At 42.9% G+C, this 23,773-nt stretch overlaps 1 protein-coding gene across 1 annotated transcript in view; it reads right to left on the bottom strand.

The window, feature by feature from the left end:
• The window catches only part of PCDH19 (protocadherin 19), a 187,019-nt gene extending 165,983 nt beyond the window's left edge, over positions 1-21,036 (bottom strand). The window contains 4 exon segments of the mRNA XM_090265012.1: positions 15,057-15,384; positions 16,054-16,093; positions 16,096-16,193; positions 18,890-21,036. Of these exon segments, the coding sequence (XP_090121138.1) occupies positions 15,057-15,384; positions 16,054-16,093; positions 16,096-16,193; positions 18,890-21,036 (2,613 nt within the window).
• Positions 21,037-23,773: the final 2,737 nt, after the last annotated feature.

Below are 23,773 nucleotides of genomic sequence, written 5' to 3'. Positions count from 1 at the left end.
CACCAAAGATATTGAGGCACTGAACAACACTTTAGATCAAATGGACTTAGTCGATATATATAGAAGTTTTCACCCCAAAGAAGCAAAATATACATATTTCTCAAGTGCACATGGAACAATTTCAAAGATAGACCACATGGTAGGACACAAAACAAGCCTCAACAAATTCAAGAAAATTGAACTTATATTAAGCATCTTCTCAGATCACAATGCCCTGAAACTATAAATCAACCTCAAGGAAAAAACTCAAAAACATTCAAACTCATGGAGAATGAATAACATGCTATTAAATAATGAATGGATTAACAATGACATCAAGGAAGAAATCAAAAAGTTCCTGGAAACCAATGATAATGAACACACAACAACCCAAAACCTATGGGATACAGCGAAAGCAGTCCTAAGAGGAAAGTTCATAGCAATACAAGCCTACCTAAAAAAGCTAGAAGAATCTATAATAAAAAATTGAACCCTACAGCTACAAGAACTAGAGGAAGAACAACAAGCAAAACCCAGATCAAGTAGAAGAAAGGAAATCATCAAGATCAGAGCAGAATTAAATGACATAGAGTCTAAAGTAACAATTCAAAAGATCAACAACAGTAGGAGCTGATTCTTTGAAAAGATAAAAAAAATTGACAAGCCTTTAACCAAACTCATCAAGAAAAAAAGAGAGAGGACCCAAATAAATAAAATTAGAAATGAAAGAGAAGAAATCACAACTGATACAACAGAAATACAAAGGATTATAAGAAATTATTACGAACAACTGTATGGCACGAAATTTGACAACCTAGAGGAAATGGACAAATTCCTGCAAACCTATAGTCTTCCCAGACTGAATCAAGAAGAAGCAGAAAGTCTGAATAGACCAATAACAGCTAGTGAAATTGAAGCAGTAATCAAAAAACTCCCAACACACAAAAGCCCAGGACCGGATGGCTTCACGAGTGAATTCTACAAAACATTTAGGAAAGAACTAACTCCTATCCTCCTCAGACTATTCCAAAAGATACAAGAAGAGGGAAGACTCCCAAACTCGTTCTATGAAGCCAGTATAACCCTAATTCCAAAACCAGGTCAAGACACAACAAAGAAAGAAAACTACAGGCCAATATCACTGATGAACATAGATGCTAAAATCCTCAACAAAATACTGGCAAACCGGATCCAGCAACACATTAGAAAGATCATACACCACGATCAACTAGGATTCATCCCAGGGATGCAAGGATGGTTTAATATTCGCAAATCAATAAATGTAATACATCACATAAACAAAATGAAAGACAAAAACCACATGATCATATCAATAGATGCGGAAAAAGCATTTGATAAAGTACAACACGCACTTATCATAAAAACTCTCAGCAAAATGGGAATAGAGGGAGCATACCTCAACATAATAAAGGCCATATATGAGAAAACTGAAGCGAACATCATACTCAATGGGCAAAAACTGAGAGCATTCCCCCTGAGATCAGGAATAAGACAAGGATGTCCGCTCTCTCCACTCCTATTCAACATAGTCTTGGAAGTTCTAGCCACAGCAATCAGACAAGAAAGAGAAATAAAAGGCATCCAAATTGGAAAAGAGGAAGTAAAACTGTCATTATTTGCAGATGACATGATAGTGTACATAGACAATCCTTTAGACTCCATAAAAAAACTACTCAACCTAATAAGTGAATTTGGCAAAATAGCAGGATACAAAGTCAATATTAAGAAATCGAAGGCATTTTCATAAACCAACAATAAAAACTCAGAGATAGAAACTGAAATAAAAATACCATTTACCATAGCAACAAGAAAAATAAAATACTTAGGAATAAACTTAACCAAGGAGGTAAAAGACCTGTACACAGAAAACTACATAACACTGAAGAAAGAAATTAAAGAAGATACAAATAAATGGAAGCATATACCATGCTCATGGATGGGAAGAATCAACATCATTAAAATGTCCATACTACCCAAAGCAATTTATAGATTCAATGCAATTCCTATTAAAATACCAGCAACATATATCACAGACCTAGAACAAATACTTCAAAAATTTATATGGAAACAAAAAAGAGCCCGAATAGCCACAGAAATTTTGAGGAAGAACACAGTAGGAGGAATCACAATACCTGATATCAAACTATACTACAAGGCCACGGTAATCAAAACAGTCTGGTACTGGCATAAAAACAGACATATATATCAATGGAACAGAATAGAGAGCCCAGAAATAAACCCAGGTTCATATGGTCAACTAATATTTGACAAAGGGGGAAAGAACATCAAATGGAGTGAAAAGAGCCTCTTCAACAAATGGTGTTGGGAGAACTGGACAGGGACATGCAAAAAAATGAAACTAGACCACCAACTCACACCATACACCAGAATAAACTCAAAATGGATGAAAGACTTAAATGTAAGCCATGATACTATAAAAGTCCTAGAGGAAAAAATAGGCAGGAAAATTTCAGATATCCCACATAGCAACATTTTCACTGATATATCTCCTACGACAAGGGAAATAAAAGAAAGAATAAACAAATGGGACTATATCAAACTAAAAAGTTTCTGCTCAGCTAAAGAAAACATCAGCAAGACGCAAAGGAAACCAACCATATGGGAAAATATATTTGCCAGTGACATCTCAGACAAGGGATTGATCTCCAAAATATATAAAGAACTCAAACGACTCAACACCAAGAGGACAGACAACCCAATTAAAAAATGGGCAAAGGACCTGAACAAACACTTCTCCAAAGAAGACATACAGAGGGCCCATAGACATATGAAAGTATGCTCAACATCACTAGCCATCAGAGAGATGCAAATAAAAACCACAATGAGATACCACCTCACACCAGTCAGAATGGCCATCATCAACAAATCAACAAACAACTTGTGCTGGAGAGGATGCGGAGAAACAGGAACCCTGGTGCATTGCTGGTGGCAATGCAGACTGGTGCAGCCACTGTGGAAAACAGTTTGGAATTTCCTCAAAAAACTAAAAATGGAACTGCCTTTTGAACCAGCAATTCCATTCCTAGGATTATATCCAAAAAATCCTGAAACACCAATTCAAAAGAACCTATGCACTCCAATGTTCATAGCAGCACTATTTACAATAGCCAAGTCCTGGAAACAACCTAAATGCCCATCTGTAGATGAGTGGATCAAAAAACTGTGGTGCGTTTACACAATGGAGTTCTATGTAGCAGAAAGAAAGAAGGAACTTCTACCATTTGCAACAACATGGATGGAACTAGAGAAAATTATGCTTAGTGAAATAAGCCAGGCAACAAAAGAAAAATACCTTATGCTGTCACCTATTACAGGAAACTAATGAACAACACAAACAAATGAGCAAAATTGAACCAGAACTATGTAAACAAGAAGTAGACTAACAGTAACACGGGGGGAGGAGGGAGGGAGAGAAGGGTGTAAGAAGGGGAAGTGTCAAGTTAAAAAAAAATGTATGAATGACCCACGGACATGGGCAACTGAGTGGAGACTGAATGTGGGGGAGGGGAAGGGCAGGGTGCAGGGAAGCAAGAGGGGGAACAAAGTGAGACAACTGTAATGGAAAAACAAACAAAAAATTTCTTTTAGTGGGGGAAAAATGAAAATATGAAGAATGGAAATGCCAGTTCAGTGAATATTAGGACAAAGATTTTCCTTCACGTTGTATATTTTTCTCCCTATTTGATCCCTCCACAGTTTGGCATTCTAAACAAGTAAGTAATGACATAAGTTCCTTTGCATAGAACTAATAAGACCAGTTGTTAATAGAGGTTCCTTTTTTTTTTGTTTTTGACCAAGTCTTTGACTGGAATGTCAAGCCTAAAGGAAACATACTTGGGCTCAGGTTGTTACCAAAAGCCCTGAGGAACTGGGAATGACTTTCAAAGGTAATAAAAGCCCGTGAGATAAAAGGCCTGGTACCATGGTTGGTTGTGCGGTCCACAGCAATCTTTCCAGGGAAGGAACGAAGGTTGTTTTCCTGAAAGATGGCTAGAAGGGACCTTAAGGCACAATGAAAAACCAGAAGGACTTGGAAAAAACAGGTGTGTACAGGCAAGGATGAATGCCAGTTATGTGGCTCAGCTTCTGTGCCCTGAAGAACAGACTGAGGGTCACCCCAAATATTCCTTGGGTAAGTTCCAGCAAAGTAGAACTAAAGTTCATAAGTGATCATTTGCTGCTCTTGTTATGTTTATGCAAATGAACAAGATAAATTAAAAATGGACTTAATGTAGTCCCTTTAAAGAAAAGGAGGGTAACCTTAGGGAGAAAAATCATTATTCAAGGAAAATCACAATGCTCAGTAGTAGAGTATAAAATAGGGCAACTAACCGTCTTAAAAGTTTCTTCTCATTTAAAATATGGTTTCACTTGAAAATTAAACCATGTCTATAATATCATCAAAGATATTCAAGTTGCAAGCAAATAGAATTTCAAGTGCCTTGCAACTGGATGTCTTCCCAATAAGACAAGTCTTACAGATTTAGATATTTGTTTGTGGGTTATGTTACATAAATTAACACGTGTTTTCTGTTTTCAAAGGACATAAGCATATGATCGCATTACCTGAGTGATTGTCTGTACACATAAGCCTTACTTAATCCTCTCTGCAGCGCTGCCTCCTGAGACTCAACGGTTTGGCTGAACTAAATGGTTGGGTTGGTGAAGAATGGGGTGGTCTGTGGGCTTCACTTTAAAACTGGTTTCTCTTTTCTATCCTAATGGCTTGGACAGAAAAGGCTCAGAGGTATGAGAGGGGGAAAACCTAAACTATTTACCTCAGCCCAAACTAAGTATAATGGGCAAAAGGGTTTTGGACAGGTGAGATGTGCCTAGCACACCTTCTTACAAAGAAGCCCTTTTATTTTTTTTTCTTTCTCCTAATATGGAACATTGAAAAATTAATCCCTGCCTTTTGTCATCTAGTAGTTATGGATTGAATGATGTCTTTTAACCCTTTTCGCCAAATCTGTTGCCCCCAGAACACAACAAGGAGGCCTGCCTGTTAAACCAAGCATGCCGTCGACCGGAGACAGCCAACTGAACTGGAGTCTGCACGATCCTTACCCATGTGGGAAGGCCACCCTCCCCTCCACACTCCCACTCTTATTAGGGTTTTCTGGACCCAAGGGTAGGTAGGACGATGACCATGTCCAGCTTGAAGCAGCTAGAGGAGCTTGAGACCTTCGCCCATTGTCCTTTACAAGATCACAAAGGGTCCTAATATTTGAGAGAGGGGGAATAGTTATTTTTTACAAACCAGGGGTATGGACTTGGGGGGGAATTGTTGGGGGAGGGAGATGCTGGGTGGAGGGGAGCAAAGGGGAGAAAATTGGAACTGTTGTAACAATATAATCAATAAAAAACATTAAAAAAAATAAAAAGAAATGCTACACCCTCAAAAAAAAAAAAAAAAGAAGCAGCTCCTACTTTTGTTGATCTTTTGAATTGTTTGTTTAGTCTCTATGTCATTTAATTCTGTTCTGATTTTGATGATTCCCTTCCTCCTACTCCTTTTTGGATTTGTTTGTTGTTGTTCTAGTTCTTCTGGCTGTAGGGTAAGATTTTTTATTTGGGATTCTTCTATCCTTTTTAGGTAGGCTTGTATTGCTATGAACTTTCCTCTCAGGACTGCTTTCGCTGTATCCCATAGGTTTTTGTTGTGTGGTCATTATCATTTGTTTCCAGAAACTTTTTGATTTTTTCCTTGATGTCATTGTTAACCCATTCATCATTTAATAGCATGTTATTCATTCTCCATGAGTTTGAATGTTTTTGAGTTTTTTCCTTGAGGTTGATTTATAGTTTCAGGGCATTGTGATCTGAGAAGATGCTTAATATAAGTTCAATTTTCTTGAATTTGTTGAGGCTTGTTTAGTGTCCTGTCATGTGGTCTATCTTTGAAAATGTCCCATGTGCACTTGAAAAGAATGTATATTTTGCTTCTCTGGGGTGAAAACTTCTATATATATCAATTAAATCTTTTTCTTCTAGAGTGTTGTTCAATGTCTCAATATCCTTGGTGTTTCTTTGTTTCAAAGATCTGTCCATTGTTGACAATGGGTTATTAAAATCCCCTACTATGAGTTTGTTGCTGTTGATATATATTTTTTATTCTTCCAATATTTTCCTTCTATATTTTGGTTCACCTATGTTGGGTCCACATATGTTTACGAGGGTTATATCTTCTTGATGGATTGTTCCCTTAAGTATAGTAAAATGTCCTTCTTTGTCTCTTTTTATGGCCTTTGCTGTGAAGTCTGTTTTGTCTTATATAAGTATTGGTACCACAGCTTTTTTTTCATGTCCATTTGTTTGGAATACTTTTTTCCATCCCTTCACTTTCAGTTTGTGTAGATCTATTGTTTTGAGGTGTGGGTCTCATAGACAGCATATATGTGGGTCATGTTTTTGTATCCAATCTGCCTCCCTATGTCTTTTGATTGGAGCATTTAATCCATTTACATTTAAGGTTATTATTGACAGGTATTTATTCATTTTCCTTTGTTCCTGTGTTCCTCTCCCTCTTTCTTTTTCTTCTTTTTCTCACAGCATTCCCTTTAGCATCTCTTGCAAAGCTGGCTTGGTGGAGATGTATTCTTTTAGTCTTCCTTTGTCTAGAAAACTCCTTATTTCACCTTCCATTTTGAAGGAGAGCCTTGCTGGATAAAGTGTTCTTGTTTGTAGGCCTTTGATTTTCATTGCTTGGGATGTTTTTTTGCCATTCCCTTGTCTTGTAGTGTTTATGTTGAGAAATGAGTTGATAGCCTTATCGGAGCTCCCTTGTATGTTATTTGTTGTTTTTCTCTTGCTGCTTTTAGGATTTTCCCTTTGTCTTTGAATGTTGCCATTTTAATTATGATGTGCCTTGGAGTAGGCCTTTTGGGATTCGTTTTCATTGGGACCTTCTGTGCTTCCTGGACCTGCATGACTTTTTCTTTCATCAAGTTAGAAAAATTTTCTCTCATGACTTTTTCAATTAGGTTTCTATCCCTTGCTTTTCTTCTTCTCCTTCTTTTATCCCTATCATTTGAATGTTGTTTTGTCTCATGTTGTCCTGCAGTTCTCTTGAAGCCTCCTCACTCTGTTTTCAGTCTTTTTTTCATTTTGTTGTAGTGTTTGGGAATTTTTTTCTACGTTGTCCTCTAACTCACTGATCTGGGCCTCTGCTTCATTTAGCCCGCTTTTGATTAATTCTACTACATTCTTCAGTTCAGAAATTGTATTTTTCATTTCTTCCTGATTCTTGTTGATAGTTTCTATGTCTTTTTCTATGCTGGTGTAGTTTTAAGTAAGCTCCTTATAGCTTACCTTTAGCTCTTTATAGCTCCCCTGGAGATTGTTATAATTTTCTTTGAATTTTTCAAGTTCATTGAGCTTCCTCATTACTATCGTTTTGAATTCCATGTCTGATCGCTTGCTCGCTTCTATGTCATCTGTCCTTCCTTCTGGGAATTCCTTCTTTCTTTTTGGTGGAGTGTTGTTTCTGTTTGGTGGGGTGTTATTCCACCTCCCCATTTTGGGCACTGGTCTTGTTTCTGCTTCTTAGGTTGATCTGCTTTTATTTTCTGCCTTTGTGGTGTGAACTTCTTGTATACAGTTGCTGAGCTGCTGTCTCCAGTTGATGCCACTTGGAGGGGACCAGTTTGCTTAAGTGATTTCTCCCATAGCACTTGGGATGCTTGTGTACTGGGACCTAGTCAGCTGCTCTCCCAGCTCTTTCTCAAGGGCCAGCACCCAAAACTTATTACAAAGTGCCTCTAGTTCATTTCACTGTCCTTTGTCCTCAAGCAGAGGCAAGTGCCTTCCCTCATGAAGGCCAGAGGCAGGTTTACCCATTGCGCACCGGGGCAGGTGAGTCCAAGGCAGACTGGTTGCTCTTCTGTTCCAGTGGAGGGGGAGGCTTATACTCAATTCTATGGTGCACCAGCTGGCCCAGATCCCCCTCCTTCTGCCACCCCATTTGCTCTGCCTGCCCGGCATCTGCCCGGTCCTGGATTCATAGTGTAGAGTGAACCGACACTCTGGGTGCCAGCAACCATATGGAGGAAGGGTGGGGAAGGGAGGGGAGGCACAGTCCTCTAATTCTTAACAAGCAATACCCCAACCCCCTAGCTTCAGTCTCCGGGCACAGTATACTAAAGTTACAGCAAAGACTAGGGCAAGGTTAAGGAGGTAGAGGTTTGCAGTTCCTCATGCCTTATAAGTCTGACTGATAATCAGAGAAAAACCAGGTGGAGCCCCAGGGACCCAAAACAAGTAGTCCTCTGACAAGAGGAATTCCAAAGTCCCAGAGCCCACTATGAAAAATGTCCTGCCTCCAGTTCCCTAGGGAGAGAACTTTCAGGATCACTAGTAAGCACTCTGGCTGAGCTCAACTTTAGTGAAGGAATATGGGGACAGAGATGAACTTTAAGGTAACCAGTTAATTGCCAATAAAGAATGATAATAATAGATTAGCAAATACTAATGTAAACTGAGTTCTGTGCCAGTTGCATGGAGACAACAGAGGAACAATTTATTCTATTCTGGAATACATCTTGTAAGAGGATACTCACTGGGAAATGCATTACTGGGCTAGATGTAAAATCAGCCAGTGAATTACAATGTAGGCCATTGGTGGCCCTAGACTGTCCCTTATAGAAGTGTAGCCATCAATTTCTTTCTTAAACTTATTTGGCTAACATTTGTGAATAACATTATATAAATTTCAGTTGTACAATTTTATAATAAGATATCTCTATACTCCATTGTATGCTCATTACCCAAAGTGTAAAAAAAAAAAAAAATGGGCTAGGTAGGCTTGAAAAGATGTGGGTTATACTGTTTTCCATGCCTTCTTTCTGAAGCCTGAGGCTGACTTTAGACCCTTAAGGATAAGACTTAGATGGTTCTAAGACACTGTAATAATAAGGAAAATAAAATAAAAAAGACTCGCTGAAGGTTTTGTTGGTCTGTTTTAATTGGAAGTAGTGTTTTGGGTTATTTTCTTGCTATTCAAGCCAACCTCAACACACCTATTAAATTTCTAGTGATTTCTGAATCTGATATTAGACAAGTTTGTGGCTGCTTTTCTAGTTTCCTGGTCTAGAGTTTTATTCAAATCACTGCAAATCCCTAACTTTAAAACTCTGTTTTAGAGACCAAAGCATACTAAGCTATTTTTCCTTCTTATTTTCTTCAAAACCTAACTGGTATTTTAGTTTCATTATTTGCACTAAGATAACATGCATTGAGACTTTTTGTAGTATAACTGAAAGCGTTCAGTTTGGCCCACAACATACATCATTGTTCTGCAAACTCTCCCACTGCTACTACAATGTTATTATGAAACTGCTTGGTGAGTGACCATAACATGCATACAGCCTTAGGAAGTTCTCATATCAAATATGCTACAGTTTGCTAGAGAAAAGTAGAAAAATAGAAAGAGAAGACTCAAAATTGAGTCTGAAACCAAAATCTAAATCCCTATGCACCTATGATTAGAGTTCTGGAAGCTCTTATCTACTATCACTCTCTTAAAGCTGTCTATTTAGGAGTATTTAATATTTGAAAACTAAAATTTAAAAATGCCTCATCAAAGAGACAGGGATGTTTGGGATATTTCAACCATTCTGAAGGCAGGAAAAGACCCCACCCAATCTCCATTACTGTTACAGAAGGGAGGTGTCCAAAAAACCCCAGAGTTTGTGGCTGGGGGATGGGGAGAAAGAAGCAGCTTTCAGGATGCCTTCACATGCCTGAGGCTAGTGGCTAGTGTCTTTTTTATGCAAATGGTTTAATGCATCCAAGGACTGGGAAGATGGGAGGGGTCTTGGACCGGGGGCTGGTATGGAAAAAGCACAGAGAGCCTGCGTTGAGGTTCTGTGAATGGTCAGAACTGGGGGCCATGCTGACTGCGTCACAGGACGCAATCAGGGATTTAAAAATAAGCGGCAGACATTTTAATGGGACTGACCATGTGGTTTTAAAAAGGAAGGTTCTCCATGCTGTTTTGAGGGTGTACACACACCATGCTGCTTTGAAAAGGAGGGTTCTCCATGCGCTTTGGAGAAGGTGCTCTCCATGCGGATTAGAAACGGATATGCCATTTGACTTGGAAAAGAGTGGTACACCATGCTGCTTTGAATAGGAGAGAACACCTTGTGGCTTGGAGAAGGGGGGATACCTTTGTGGTTTTGGAAAGGAAAGGCTGGAAACCTACATGATTCTGTATTAAAAGCTGGTGAGCACCATAACACAGACAAGACCTTCCCCAATCAGAATTGAATGATTGGCAGCTACCGGTAAAGCTGAACTGTGTCTAGGAAGTAGGGGTTGGTTTCTCTAACTTTTCTAAAACTAGCCTGGTTTGGTAGGGGGAGGCAGAAATATGTATTTGTGGGTGTTTTAAGGAACATAAGACTTAATGACAGAAATCCACAAATAATATAAATCTATATGACTATTAAATAAACAATTCTTTTTCTTTTCACTAAACTCTGGTATTGAGAGTTATAATTCTGGCGGCGGGCAATCGGGCCCCTAACTAAACAGCCCATGGGTTCTGTTTCAATCGGAGCAGCCCAGGGGTTCTGTAATATTACCAGTACAAGAAATGAGTTGTGTTTTCTTCTTCCAGCAATGACCACAGCCTGGATGACAAAAAAGGAAATGCAGGAATGTTGGTGTACTAAGAAGTTACACTTTCAAGCATTCAGAGGAGCCTAGTTCACATACTTCTGTTCCATAAGATTGGAATAAATCATTTGTCATACTAAGGAGCCTCTTAAAAATTTGAATGTTTAAGAAAAAACTTAGCAAACTGACAAACCTACTAACACTCCTCTCCATTCTTTTTTAACCTCCTTTTCCTTCTCTTCACTCACCACACCATATACCCACACCCCACTCATACACACATGCACATTTATTTACACATGCACTAAGTTTATGAACCAAATAAATCAGGGCATCAAGGAATGAATTTTCACCTTTCTATTTAAAATATTAAAGAGATACCTGACATCACTGATTCTGCAAAACTTTTCTGTAAACAGAAAAGGCATCCTCCACTTGTCTTCCCAAAATTTTTGTACAAAACCACTAAATCCATATAGCTGATTTCCTGACCAACATCAGAGGACTGGTAAATAACAATATACAATCTAAGCAAGATGATCTCTGCAAAACTAAAAGCTCCATTCCCTTCACTTTACCTATCTAACTGCATTTAAATTCACATTCTTGGTTTCTAGAGCCAACAATGTTCAATTGTGTCTAAGCTTGCATACTAATGCAAACAATAGCCCCAAATCGGCACCAAATTTTAAGAGCTCAACAGTAAATCCACATATAAATGATGGCAGGGTTACTATGGAAGCAGGAGAAGGGGAATACTAAGGAGCCTACCAAGTAGAAACTCTTGTATTGCTTGCAGAGAAATAATGTGGGTGATCTTAACTCCCCAACTAGACTATGAACTTTCTGAAGGCAGAAGCTACATCTTTTATTTTGGGGGGATGCCCATGGTACCCGCCACACAGCTGAGCACACAGCAGATACACAATTTGATCTAATGCCATGGTGATAAACTTCAAAGTGCAATGGAGTCCTCTGAGGGAAGCAGTTTCGGCTCTTCTATAATGCCAATGGGAGTAAGCGCTGCATCTGATTCTGTAGCTAATGAAGGGAATGGGTTTGTCGCAAGGTAGACCAGCAGAGGAACTTAAAGTGCAGTAATTTTTAGTCCCAGTCTGGGGAGTAGGAGCATAACATATGCTCAAAAAAGAGATGTTATCTTCAATCGAAATGACCTGTTTACTTGTCTGTTTCCTGGTAAGACCCCTGGGTTCAAGGATCAAGTGTTTTATTTTTGTATCCTCAGCAAGTACCAGAGTGCCTGGCACATTCATAGTGTGTATTAAATGCTATTAGGTTAAATTAATAGGCAAATAAAAGAATGGTTTAATGAAGTAATATGAAGAAAAAAATAAGTGTCATAAGATCTAATAGAAAACCCTGGCTGGTGTGCCTCAGTGAATTGAGTGTCAGCCTGCAAACCAAGTGTCGCTGGTTCGATTCCCAGTCAGGGCACATAACTAGGTTGCATGTCAGGTCCCCAGTTGGGGGTGTGAGTGAGAGGCAACCACACAGTGATGTTTCTCTCTCTCTCTTTCTCCTTTCCCCTCTCTCTAAAAATAAAATAAATAAATAAACAAACAAATACATAAATAAATTATTTTTTTTAAAAATGATCTAATAGAGATTTCCATAGAATTGTGCTTATCACACTGTACCACTTATCACTATAATTCCTTAATAAATGTTGCTTTCTGGGATTAATTCATTAATTAATGAGGAACATATAAAGGAAAGGTAGGAAATATATCAGTATATTACTATACTAGGAAAGATGAATATACCATTGTATCCAATAGTAGCATTTATCACTCCATATGAATCACCTATTTGTTTGCTTGTTTTTTCCATTAGAATGTGCATTCCTTGAGATCAGAGACCATATTTTTAATTTCCCTAATAGTAGACAATAGAGCCAAACCTTAAAGAGTAGACACTCAGCAAATACTAGTTGAAGGTATGAATCAATCATTCCTACTCTTCTGTAGAGTTCACTGTACCTCCAGTATTCTACCTGATCCACATTGAGGGGCCTCTGGTATGGAAAGAAAAAGAGAAGTGTCATTTTCTTCATGCAGGACTTTGTGACAAGTGCAGGTTAAATTGCCTGATTCATGCATGGCTGTGAGCGACTCTCTCCCCTTTCTGAATGGATTTGTCCATTGAACTCTCCAGTACCATGTATTAGAAATACACACTTACCCTCACTGTGTCTAGCATACACTGTCTTGGCCCTGACTAGACCTAGACATGAGATCTGTATGATTTTGTTAAATAAGAAGAGCATATGGCTTTGTAGTTTGGAATAGGATCAGAATTCAGATTTTCAATAGATTTTCTAAATAACTGAAGCAATACTTTGTTTCATTCTGCCATAGGAGAATTTCAGAAAGAACACCAAAATCTTAGGTCAACCATGTAGACAGTCATACATCTCCTGCCCTTTCCCAGTATATCATACACACCTAGTCTTATGTTTCTCTAGTGCCTTGAATTCATTGCACAAGTAATCACCAAGCCATCAGGAGTCCATCATTTTGTCTATCTCCACAAACAACAGCAATCAGCACCTAAACCCACAACCTTTTATCTCCATTGCTTAAATATCCAATATAAATACTCTAAACACTCCACTTTGTGGGTCTTACCTACTCATAACTAGACTAAATTCCTCTTTGGTTATAAGTGCCTAAGGAGACACACTTAGGTGTACAGGCCATCACAACAGTGATTCTCCAATTATTGTCATATTCAGAGGGCACCTGTGTGTCAGACCCTTTACATCGTGCAATGTCATATTATTCCTCGGACCAACCCTGTGTGATAGATGTGCCCATTTTGTACATGAAGAAACAGAGACTCAGATGGATTCCATAGCAAGAGGTGTCTCTCAGACTCAGAATCATGATCTGATTCAACTACATAGCACTATCTCTCCCTCTTCATTGCTGAACTCTTGGAGGTCCACAAGTTGTCTTCCAAAAAGTCTATGGTCTAGTCCCTAGTACTATTCACTGACATTCATAATTGTAACTGAGCCTACCTAGCATAATACTAGATTTTCAATAAATCCTTATTTATAGATTTATAGATTGAAATTATTGGTGTTTTTCTTGCTTGATTTATTTTGATGCCCATAGGATATTGTCAGTTTCTTATTAAAAGCACTTGCTATTTGGTCCAATTAATTCTCAGGAGAATTATTTTTCAGAAACTAGGAGAAGTAATTGATGCAAGTGGTCCTAAAAACCTTTGCATTTTGAAATTGATACAAATGCTATTAGGCCATTTTATTTGCATCATAGTCCAGACACATCAGGCTGAATTACTTATGAGGCAGAAAGGTGTCACTGAAACAAGGAGCCCTGTGATCATTCCCCACCCCCACCTCTCTCTCGATGTCCTATTTCTGTGAGTCTGAACAAGTTCTGTAGCATATCTGGACCTCCATTTCATCATCTACTAAAGGGCAATATATTAAGATACTTGATTATGAGAATCAAAGGAGACAGTGGTTGTAAAAGTGCTTCAATAAATGAGGAAGTACTCTCCAAATGTGCAGTATTCATTTCATTAGTGGCCTAGAAGTGGGCATATGCCTCCCAGTGCATCAAATTTTCAAGAAAAGAGGGACTTAAGCAATTCATGGAAAAATAAAATCAACTAAAAATTGTTATTTACAGCCTTTTATTCAGCCACCCACCCACAATCACTCACATCTTCAGCCCACTACCCTAGATATTTCAATAGACAGCAAACATTGGAACTTACAGTGTTTTTTTAAATGTTCCCATTTGGAAACATTCATTCTCAAAAAGGAAAACAGCTAATTCAAGTGCATAGTTAATTACTAAAATTTTCATTATCAGTGACAGTTTTAAATCCCTCATTTGTTAAATGATACCATAACTGCCAGGAAATAGCAAAGTGGCTTTTTAAATTTTTAGCCTCCCTTTAACCAGTCCATCCATATTTTTGGCAAAGTATGCATACAACCAAAAGCAAAAGGGGCTTTCAGAGGCTGAATCACTCTCCCACTGGTAAATTGGCCCCTGAGCATTCTAGGCCTCATCCATCTTTAACACTACTGTTGACAATTTTTCTGCCACTTTAACTGGAATATGAATACCGCTGACTGGCAAGCATGCCATATTTGCAACAAGTGAAGCAAATTCATACTATGCCAAAATGCCATAGAGATATTTCAAAGGCTCAGACCACTTGAGCTCTCACTCCCAACATCGACCCCTACAAAGGCCCAATATGTTGGGCTACACTTTGCCCCAAGGAGCACTGGTAGCAAACCTTAATTATGGAAGTGGGCTTAGGCAGAAAATTGATCCCTACTCCTGCCAGGAAATGTGCCAGTGTAAAAGTTTTGGGTAGAACTCACAGAGCTGCTTAGCTGCACTCACCTCAGGCAGAAGCACACCATTGATGATTAAATCTGGCTGCTGGGGGCCCTGGCTGTTGAAAGAGTGATGATAGATGTGGTTGGCGCCTGCATTGAGAGTATTCTGGTTCTCCGCGTTCATGAAAGTGCTCTCAGAGCGGCGGCAGCCCAGGGGCAGTGTCTGCTGGTGGTAGTCGAAATAGTTGAGGGAAGAGGTCAGGGAGGAGCAACTGACAACGTTCATCTTGTCTGTCTCCTCCACATCTCGGGGTACCAGGCGGATGTCATTCTTACTGATTTTTTTCTTCTTGCTTGATTTCTTTTGATGGCCATAGGAGTACTCAGCAATCCTATGTGACAGAAAACGCAGTATGTATCAGTAATGTCCTTCTAAATCATGCATTGATTAATAAACATTAAACACCCCAGAGGTTGCAACCTATCTCTGTTCCAGCAGAATTATTATTTGGGTACATTACATCATTGGGTTTCTCCCTATGATTTTTTACATTCAAAAACAAGCTGAGGACCATAAAGTTTTCATATTAAATATAGTAACCACCCACTCACCCACACACAAAAAAGTTTCTGTATTTTGGATTTGAAATTTCTCATTGTGAGTGGCCATTCAGCAAGGGTGGGGGAAAGGGGACAGGGAAGTTGAGCCTATGGGAGAGAAAGCATGAAAATGCTCAAACCTGGAGTTTCCCAGGAACCCAAAGGAACTCCTGGGTGAAATAAGAAGCAGGTCCTAATTAAACCAAGGAGAAAGGAGGAGGAAATTAAAAATACCTCTCTCTTCAGTTCTTCCAGGTATTTGCCATGTGGTCAACATCCTCAATCAGGTTACTCTATCACTGACCTGATGAGATTTGGAGTGGACACATTTTCAGCTTCTCTCCTCCACACCCCCTTCCCACTGCCATAGCCCTGCTCCCTTCCACTCCCCTCTCCACCCTCCCTCTCCTGGAGAAATCTGATAGCCAAAACCATTTCTGTGAGGGGAAATGCCTCTTTACCTCTTTCCCCTTAGGCTCACTTTCTCCTCAGTCTTTTTTATTGCTCCTCACTAATGGGAGAAATGGAGAGGCAATGCAGACACTTGCTGTTCTGTCCTTTTATAAAACAGCCCAGGAAACAAGTGATGGTTAAACAATTACTACAAAGGAATTTACATGTTAGTGCATTCAACATCCTTCTCCATTCAGGTGTACTTACAAACAGCTGTGCTGCAATTGGAACATAACTGAATTTAATTAACACTGACACAGACCATCAAATGTGCACCAAAGACACCAAGCATTAAGAGACTTGTCAAAAGAAATACATTAAAATGTAGCCAGATTATCAAAGTCATTTATTATTTTGTATACAATGATTCAGCCTATTGTTTGGAAATTCAATTTCTGGGTAGTAATTGGCAAAACAATAGGGTTAATAAATAACACAGGTTATGCCTGTATTCTCACTGACAAAGCTAATTGTCTGAATACAAAAAGGAAGCCCAATTCAAACAGCAATTGCAGATCATCTTGCAAGTCATAAATGAGTGCATTTGAGCAAGAGGCTGTGCAGATGATAAGAACATGAATTCTCTGCCTAATAAAAGGAAAGACAACCTCTTCAACTTAGTTTTCTAAACAGTTTAAGAAGATAGGGAGATTACATATCTTTAGAGGCAAATTCTTCCTTTTCTCCCGGATCTTCCAAGAGCTGAGCAGCTATGTTCCCCTCACCCTTTGGCTCTGGGTTTAGGCCTACTTGCAGTGATGGCAAACTGATGCCATGGGGCTTAAGAGCAGATAAAATCTCAAAAACCCAAGGACTGGGGTTGATTTTCTTTTCTAATCTGTTTACAGAATAAATGGAGATTCTAATCACTTTTTTTTTTACCCATGATGGGTAAGTTTGTCAATGCACTATCCAATTATTCAGCTGAGGCATTCATTGGGCAGGCTTATCTGTATTGACCAATTATTTAATTAAACTGTACTCCATTAATCCCAAACCATTACAGGGAACAGAACTCTTTACAAAATCCACATGTGAATGAAGTTGGAGAGCACTGAGACTTTTTTTTTTTTCAATTCAAATGTTCTCCTCCCTGTTTAATGATCTCCCTGGCAAGCCTTAGGAAAGAACTCTCACCTCTAGCCATACATCATCAAGATGTGTCAAAGACTTCAATATCTGTATTTCAAGCTGAGCTCTTCTTCATCAAGGGAAGGATCTTAAGCATTTACTTTATGCTCATGAAATGATTTAAAAAGAGCTCCCTTCTCTCATTATCTCCATATAATAAAATGTTATAGACCCCACATTTTTCTCCCATAAAAGTCTCCACTGACAGTTTCAGGTTTCAAAGGTAACAGAAATATTAATTTCCATGTCTCCCATCTAAAATGAATTGGAGCTGAATGAAAGAAAAGTCACTGCCATTTCAATAGTAACAGGATTAAAGCATTTATGAGGCATTGCAGCTGCTCTTTTGTGGCACCTGATTGATATTCATGTGTGGTTAGCATTTGTCTACTAACTTGTGTAAAGCAGAGAATAGTAAAAGGGAAACAATAATTGCATAGATGTTACATATTCAGTGGGCTCTGATCCACAGAAATGTGCATTTCAGATGTGTAAAATACAAATCAGATCTGCAGGAACATATTTTGACTCATTAACATGCAAGCACAGATGGCACAAAAGACACACTGGACATGTAGTTGTGTTGAAAGCATGCATACACCTTGGTTGGAAATAGCAGCATCATTTCATTTTCAGCAAACTACAATAAAAACTTTTTTTCAATCATTTCAATGAGACACTGCTGGAAAAAAATTAAATGTATAATCATAAACTGAATTCTAGAAATACTTAGATTTGTTCTAATTGTAAGAAAGGGTTTCAGCAAGACCCTCCAACATGCTTATCAGAAAAATCTTTAAAAAAACAGATGTGTTATTAGTTTCCACATTTCTTCTCTCTCTCAAACACACACACACACACGCACACACACACACACACACACACACATCCTGCTCACACTTCAAAGGAAACTGTAACACAAGAGTCCATAGTGACATCCACTGGTAGGGAGCAGATCTTAGTACCACAACAAGTCCCACATTAGAGAAAAGCACCATCAACTCCAGAAGTTTTCTATTTTTACAAAAAAATCTGGATGCAAAGTCCTATCCCTCATTGGAATGTTTGGTCTCTACCTCACCAACTAACCACATATTTGAAAACATACAGATGACTGTTAGAATTTCATTTTACATTGCCATATATTTAGGAACTGGATACAAAAAAAGTCAAGAAAACACTAAAAAACACTAATGACCTACTTCCCCACCCATTCCTGTTTTCTCTTCTCCCCAACTCCCTGGTTCCTGCCTTAGACTTCCACTCACAGGCTTTCTTCACACTTTATCTCTATAACATGATGAGGCAGCTGCCAGCACTCCCTCTCTCCTTTTGGAACCCGTCCGCAAAACCCTGCTGAATCTCTCTCTCAATCTCAATCTCTCCCTCTCTGTCTCTCTCATGTTTTTTTTTTCCCTGCCACAATTTCATGGAGACAACTGTGCAAATTTTAAATCGATAATTGCTTTTCTTCTCATCATCATTATGTGACAGAATTCATTGAACATTAAATGATTATCTTCCAGCAAACTGTCAGATCAAAAGAATTGATCAGTGTGGCCTGCCACAAACTTTCCCCCCTCCAAAAAGAAGTGCTGTAGGTACTGTGCATGCATTCAAGTGGGGGGAAAAAGCAGTGGGATTTTCACACAGCAACACAGATACACCTTATTCATCCAAGACATAAAAGAAGAGAAAGAAAAGTTGGTTTACCTGCAGTTGTAGGTCCGGATTTCTTTGTTGTCTCGCTTGCACTTGAATGCCACAAAGATCATAGTGACAAAGAGGATGCCCGCAATGGAGCCCAGGGCAATAATGAAAATCAAGGACAAGTTCACTGAGCTCATTGACTCCTGGGCATCGAGAACAGGGGACAGGTAGATTAGGATGAGTGCAGAAGCAGAGAGAGATGTCTTGCCGTGGTCGTGGGCCACCACAATAAGTTCATAGGAAGACTTGGAGGTCTCGCTGAAGGTGCGAGTGGTTCTGACTTCGCCGTTGACCTGGTCTATTTCAAAGAAGCCTCGATCTCCCTCGGTCGTATCGTAGGTGACCCGGCCATTCTCGCCCTCATCATAGTCCTCTGCTTTGACTACGGTCACCAGATAGCCTATGCCGGAGTTGCGGGGGATGTAGACTTCAGTCGTGCCATTGATCAGTGGTGGGGCCGTGATGACTGGGGTATTGTCATTCACGTCAAGAATGAGGACCCGAACCGTGGCGTTGCTCTGCAGGGAGGGCAGGCCGCCATCCTTGGCCAGAACCTTGAATTCGAAGGCCTTGGTCTGCTCGTGATTGAACGACCGCAGCGCGTAAATATCGCCGGAGTTGGGGTTGATCGAGACATAGGTGAAGACAGGCATGTCCCGCACCTGCGATGGCACTATCTGGTAGGAGACGCTGCCATTGAGACCCAGATCAGGGTCCCGGGCAGAAACGGAGAGAAGATAGGCACCGGGCGTGTTGTTCTCCTGCACAATTACCTGGTAATAGGGCTTGGAGAAGTGCGGGTGGTTGTCATTCTCATCGGTGATGCGCACAGTAAAGGACTTGGCACTCTGCAGCATGGGCACTCCGCCATCGCGCGCCTGGATCGTGAGGTTGTACTGGTCATGCTGCTCGCGGTCCAGACGTCCGTCCACCAGGATAGTGGAGAAGCTCTCGTACTCTTGCAGCCGAAAGGGCACGTTGCCCAGCAAACGGCACTGCACGCGCCCATTGAGGCCAGAATCGCGATCAGACACCCTCACCAATGCGATCACGTAGCCTGGAGGAGCGCTCTCGCTCACCTCCACCAGCTCGCTGTTGACCGATAGCAGGTTGATGATCGGCGGGTTGTCGTTGGTGTCCAGAACGCTGACGGTGACCTTGCAGTGTGCCGGGATAGAGTTTGGCCCCAGGTCCTTGGCCTGCACGTCCAGTTCGTACACGTGGCCCTCTTCGTAGTCTAGGGCACCAGTGACTGTGACGAGGCCACTGTGGGGGTCAATCTGGAAGAGTTCACGAGTGCGGTCATTGACATAGCCATAGAAGGAGTAGATCACCTGGCCATTGGTGCCTTCATCTGGGTCGCTGGCGTTGAGGCGGATGACAGGCGTGTTTGGGGGTGAGTTCTCCGGCACACTCACTGCATAGGTGGACTCGCCAAATACTGGGTTGTTGTCATTGGAGTCAGTCACCTTAATGCTGAGGCCAACAGTGCCCAGGTGCGGAGGGTCGCCACCATCAAGAGCAGTGATTCGAAAGCTGTAGTGCGACTGTGTCTCACGATCTAGGCTCTTCTCTACCACGAGTTCAGCAAAGCGTGAGCCATCACCGCGCGTCTTGATTTCCAGGCCAAACAGCTCATTAGGTGTGAGATCGTAAGTCTGCACGCCGAAACTACCAGAATCCGGGTCGTAGGCGCTGTCCAGAGGGATACGTGTGCCTGGGCTGGCTGCCTCTGAAATCTCCAGCTCTATCTGTGCCGCGGGGAAGCTGGGCGCATTATCGTTCAAGTCCTTGATTTCCACCTTAATCACGCAGATCTCCATTGAGCTGGACATGACCTCAAGCGAGATGATGCATTTGGAGCTCTGGCGGCACAGCAGGTCGCGGTCGATCTTTTGCTTGGTGACCAACAGGCCCGAGCTGGGATTGATGTCAACCAGGTGCGGAGCCGAGTTGGACACCACACGGAAAGCCGAGGCTTGCCGTGGGTCGAGCGCAAAGCCCGCTTCGCGGGCATCCTTGGCCACATTGGCGATAACCGTCCCGGCGCGCTGCTCCTCTTCTACTGAGTACTTCAGGTTAATGAGGGCTGCCGCTTGCGTCCACAGTACGGCCAACATCAGCAGCACTGGCAGCAGAAGCGACTCCATGGCTGCGCGGGGCTCTGCCCGGCCTCGCCTCTCCACACCCCTCCGAGGCCGCCGCCGCTGGCGCTCCAGCTTCCTGCCGTCTCGGGCCTCCTGTTGCTCACGCCCTGGGGCCCGGGAGGCCACGGGAAGAATCCCACGCAGGGCGGCCCGGCGGTGCGGGGCGGATACCCGCACCGGCTCCAATGCTGAGGTTTCGGCTGACTCAGCGGGGACTCGCTGGGGGCCCGGGGATTCCGGGGGGCCGAGGGAGTGCTGCGCGGCCCCGAGCCCCCTCCCTCCAGCCCGACCACTCAGTGTTCTCCCTTCAGAGTTAACCAGGCACGACTGGCCGCAGCGGCGCAGGGCTGCCAGTTGCACGGCCTCAGAGCGGCCGGATTCACTCCCGGTAGAGACCAGACAGCACTTGGAGGGAAGGCAGTAGGAGCGCAGCCTTCTCAGGCACTGCCGAGCCCGCCGCAGCGCATCGGCACTGGGGCTGGTGAGCGCGTTGTCTGTGTACCTGACATGCGCAAGGACTTCACCGCAGCGCTCCTGGCTTACTGCAGGGAAGGGACCCGCCTAGAACGCGTCCTTCGGGATCTGAGGGTGCCACACTGGTCTTTTTGAGCCAGGTTGGGAAGAAAGGGGGATCGCAGGTGGGAGTTTGAATTGCTGTAAAGCGCCGCAGGCACCCGAGTATCTGGCTGAGCCCGGTAGCAGTATCAAGGCCCGCAGAGGAAGGGGGAGGGGAGAGAGGCAGCCTAGATTAAAGCACGCTCCCTCGAGCTGAAGTTGGCTTCAGAAAGCTTGGGGGACGCGTCTGTGCAGGATCTGAGGTGGCTTCAGAGTCCCCACCACAGAGCAGTTGTACTGCGGGCGTTTGCGTCTTAGAAATCAAAGTTATTAACGCAGCCCTACCCTCTACATCAAGTTTGTGAAAACCGGGCATTGGCATTAGTCCAAGAAAATCAAAGTAGTGTACCGGTATTTCCAATGGCCCCAAGGGGAGGTGGGGAATGGGGAGGAGGAGTAGGGAAGCGACTACAGTACCAGACAGGAGAGGCGGGGCCACCGCCGAGGTTACCGAAGACTTCTCCTCCTCCCTGGGTCTAGGGCTGGGATGTCGCTCCAAGGGCTGCAACTGAGAGAGAAAGCCTTCCTAGCTCAGTCGCACGTCTCTGGGGTCCGCCTCAGCAGCTGCCACAGTAGATGGTTATATCTACGACAAAGTTTACTTGCGGGAGCGTCTTGATTCCATCTTCCCGGAGAGGCGCTGGCCACGTTGCGTCGGGCTCCCTCCCTCTCCGGCACTCTTGCAATCTTAAGGTCTGTTTTGCTCTCTCTTTCCGCTTCAGCTGGTGTGTGAATGTACAAGGAGAGGGAGAGTGAGTGTGTGGTGTGGGGACGGTGAATGTGGAGTGTGAGCAAGCAGGGGGAGGAGGTTTCGGATCTCAGATGAATCCGCTCAGCTGGAAATCCTGCAAGAGCAATGCGCCAAGGGCTCACGTAGAGCTAGGGATGCAGGTGCCAGTGGTGGCCCCCAGGCAAGCCGGGCATGGTACGCAGAAGCTTTACTACCGTTTGCGCCCACTTGTCTGTCTCCCGGATGCGCCAGCCGCTGCTGCTACCGCTGCTGCTGCTAACTACTGACGGTGGAATCAGTAGAGAACCGAAGAAAGCCCAAGCCAGCAGAGCCAGGCTACGCCAGGCTCTGACCAATCAGCGCGCCGCCCAGGGAGCTACAAAATTGGGGCGGGACCAAGGCGCGGTGGGGCTGGGGAGAGGGGTGGGGCGGGGCCAGCCGGAAACTTACACACTGGCTGGACTAAGTGGCACCCTGGCTGACCGAGCCCAGGCAGGAATCTTGGGGGGCCTGGCTGGTTGACCGGCCGAGGCCAGAGGGCAGGGTGGAGCGGGGCGTGCTAGCGCTACGGCTGGAACCTTCCCAGAAACTGCGCATCTCTCGTGTATGTGGAGATTGCAGGAAAGATCAGAAGGATTTGAATCTCTCAGCGTGTTTATCTCCCTCACATATCTTCATATCTTGAATATCATATTCATATTCTCCCTCACTCTCCCCTGTTTCCTTCCCTCCCTCTTTGTCTCGATGTCCTGGGTTTGTGTGCTTCCCTATCTTCCTTTCCTCTCTTTCTCGGGTAGTGGAAGGAAAAAAAAAGGAAGAGAAATCGCTCTCGAGGTGGTCATTCATCCGCCTTTTGGCCGGTGAATCTTCACTTCAACTGAGAATAACGGCAGTCATCCTTCTGTACCGCCAACCCCATCCCTCCTTCCTGGGCAGATGCAGCATTTCCCCCGCCCCCAGCAGGGCCCCTGGCCGTTTGGTTTGCTCTGGTCTGTCGCTTTTTAATCAGATGGGATCTGTGGTGCAGACACTGAGCCGCGGAGAGGGCAACCCACATTTCGTTAACCCTCACCCCACCCTGTTGTCGAATTTAGCTCCCTATAAATAAACTGTACGGTTGAGAGGAGCTGGCAGAGCGGACGCCGCCGCGCCACAGCAGTAGAGCCCGGAGCCCGGAGGGAGCTGCGGGTCTGGTACGCTGTCCGCAGCTGGAGTAGGCGCTGGTATGCGGGGCGCCCCAGCCTTCGCGCGGGGCCTCAGTCCCAGGGGGCTGCCAGCACCGCTCAGGCAGTGGTGCTGGTGGAGGGGGTGCGACGATGGTAGGGTTTGCCAATGCTGGGAAGGGGGAGGCCTGCTTGGCTCGGCTGATACCAAACTCCGCTCGCCTTCCATACT

Source organism: Furipterus horrens, unplaced genomic scaffold (assembly GCF_987537825.1).
Source record: "Furipterus horrens unplaced genomic scaffold, mFurHor1.1.pri manual_scaffold_17, whole genome shotgun sequence".
In the NCBI taxonomy this organism is placed as follows: Eukaryota; Metazoa; Chordata; class Mammalia; order Chiroptera; family Furipteridae; genus Furipterus; species Furipterus horrens.
This window is presented reverse-complemented; position numbering and strand designations above follow the sequence as displayed.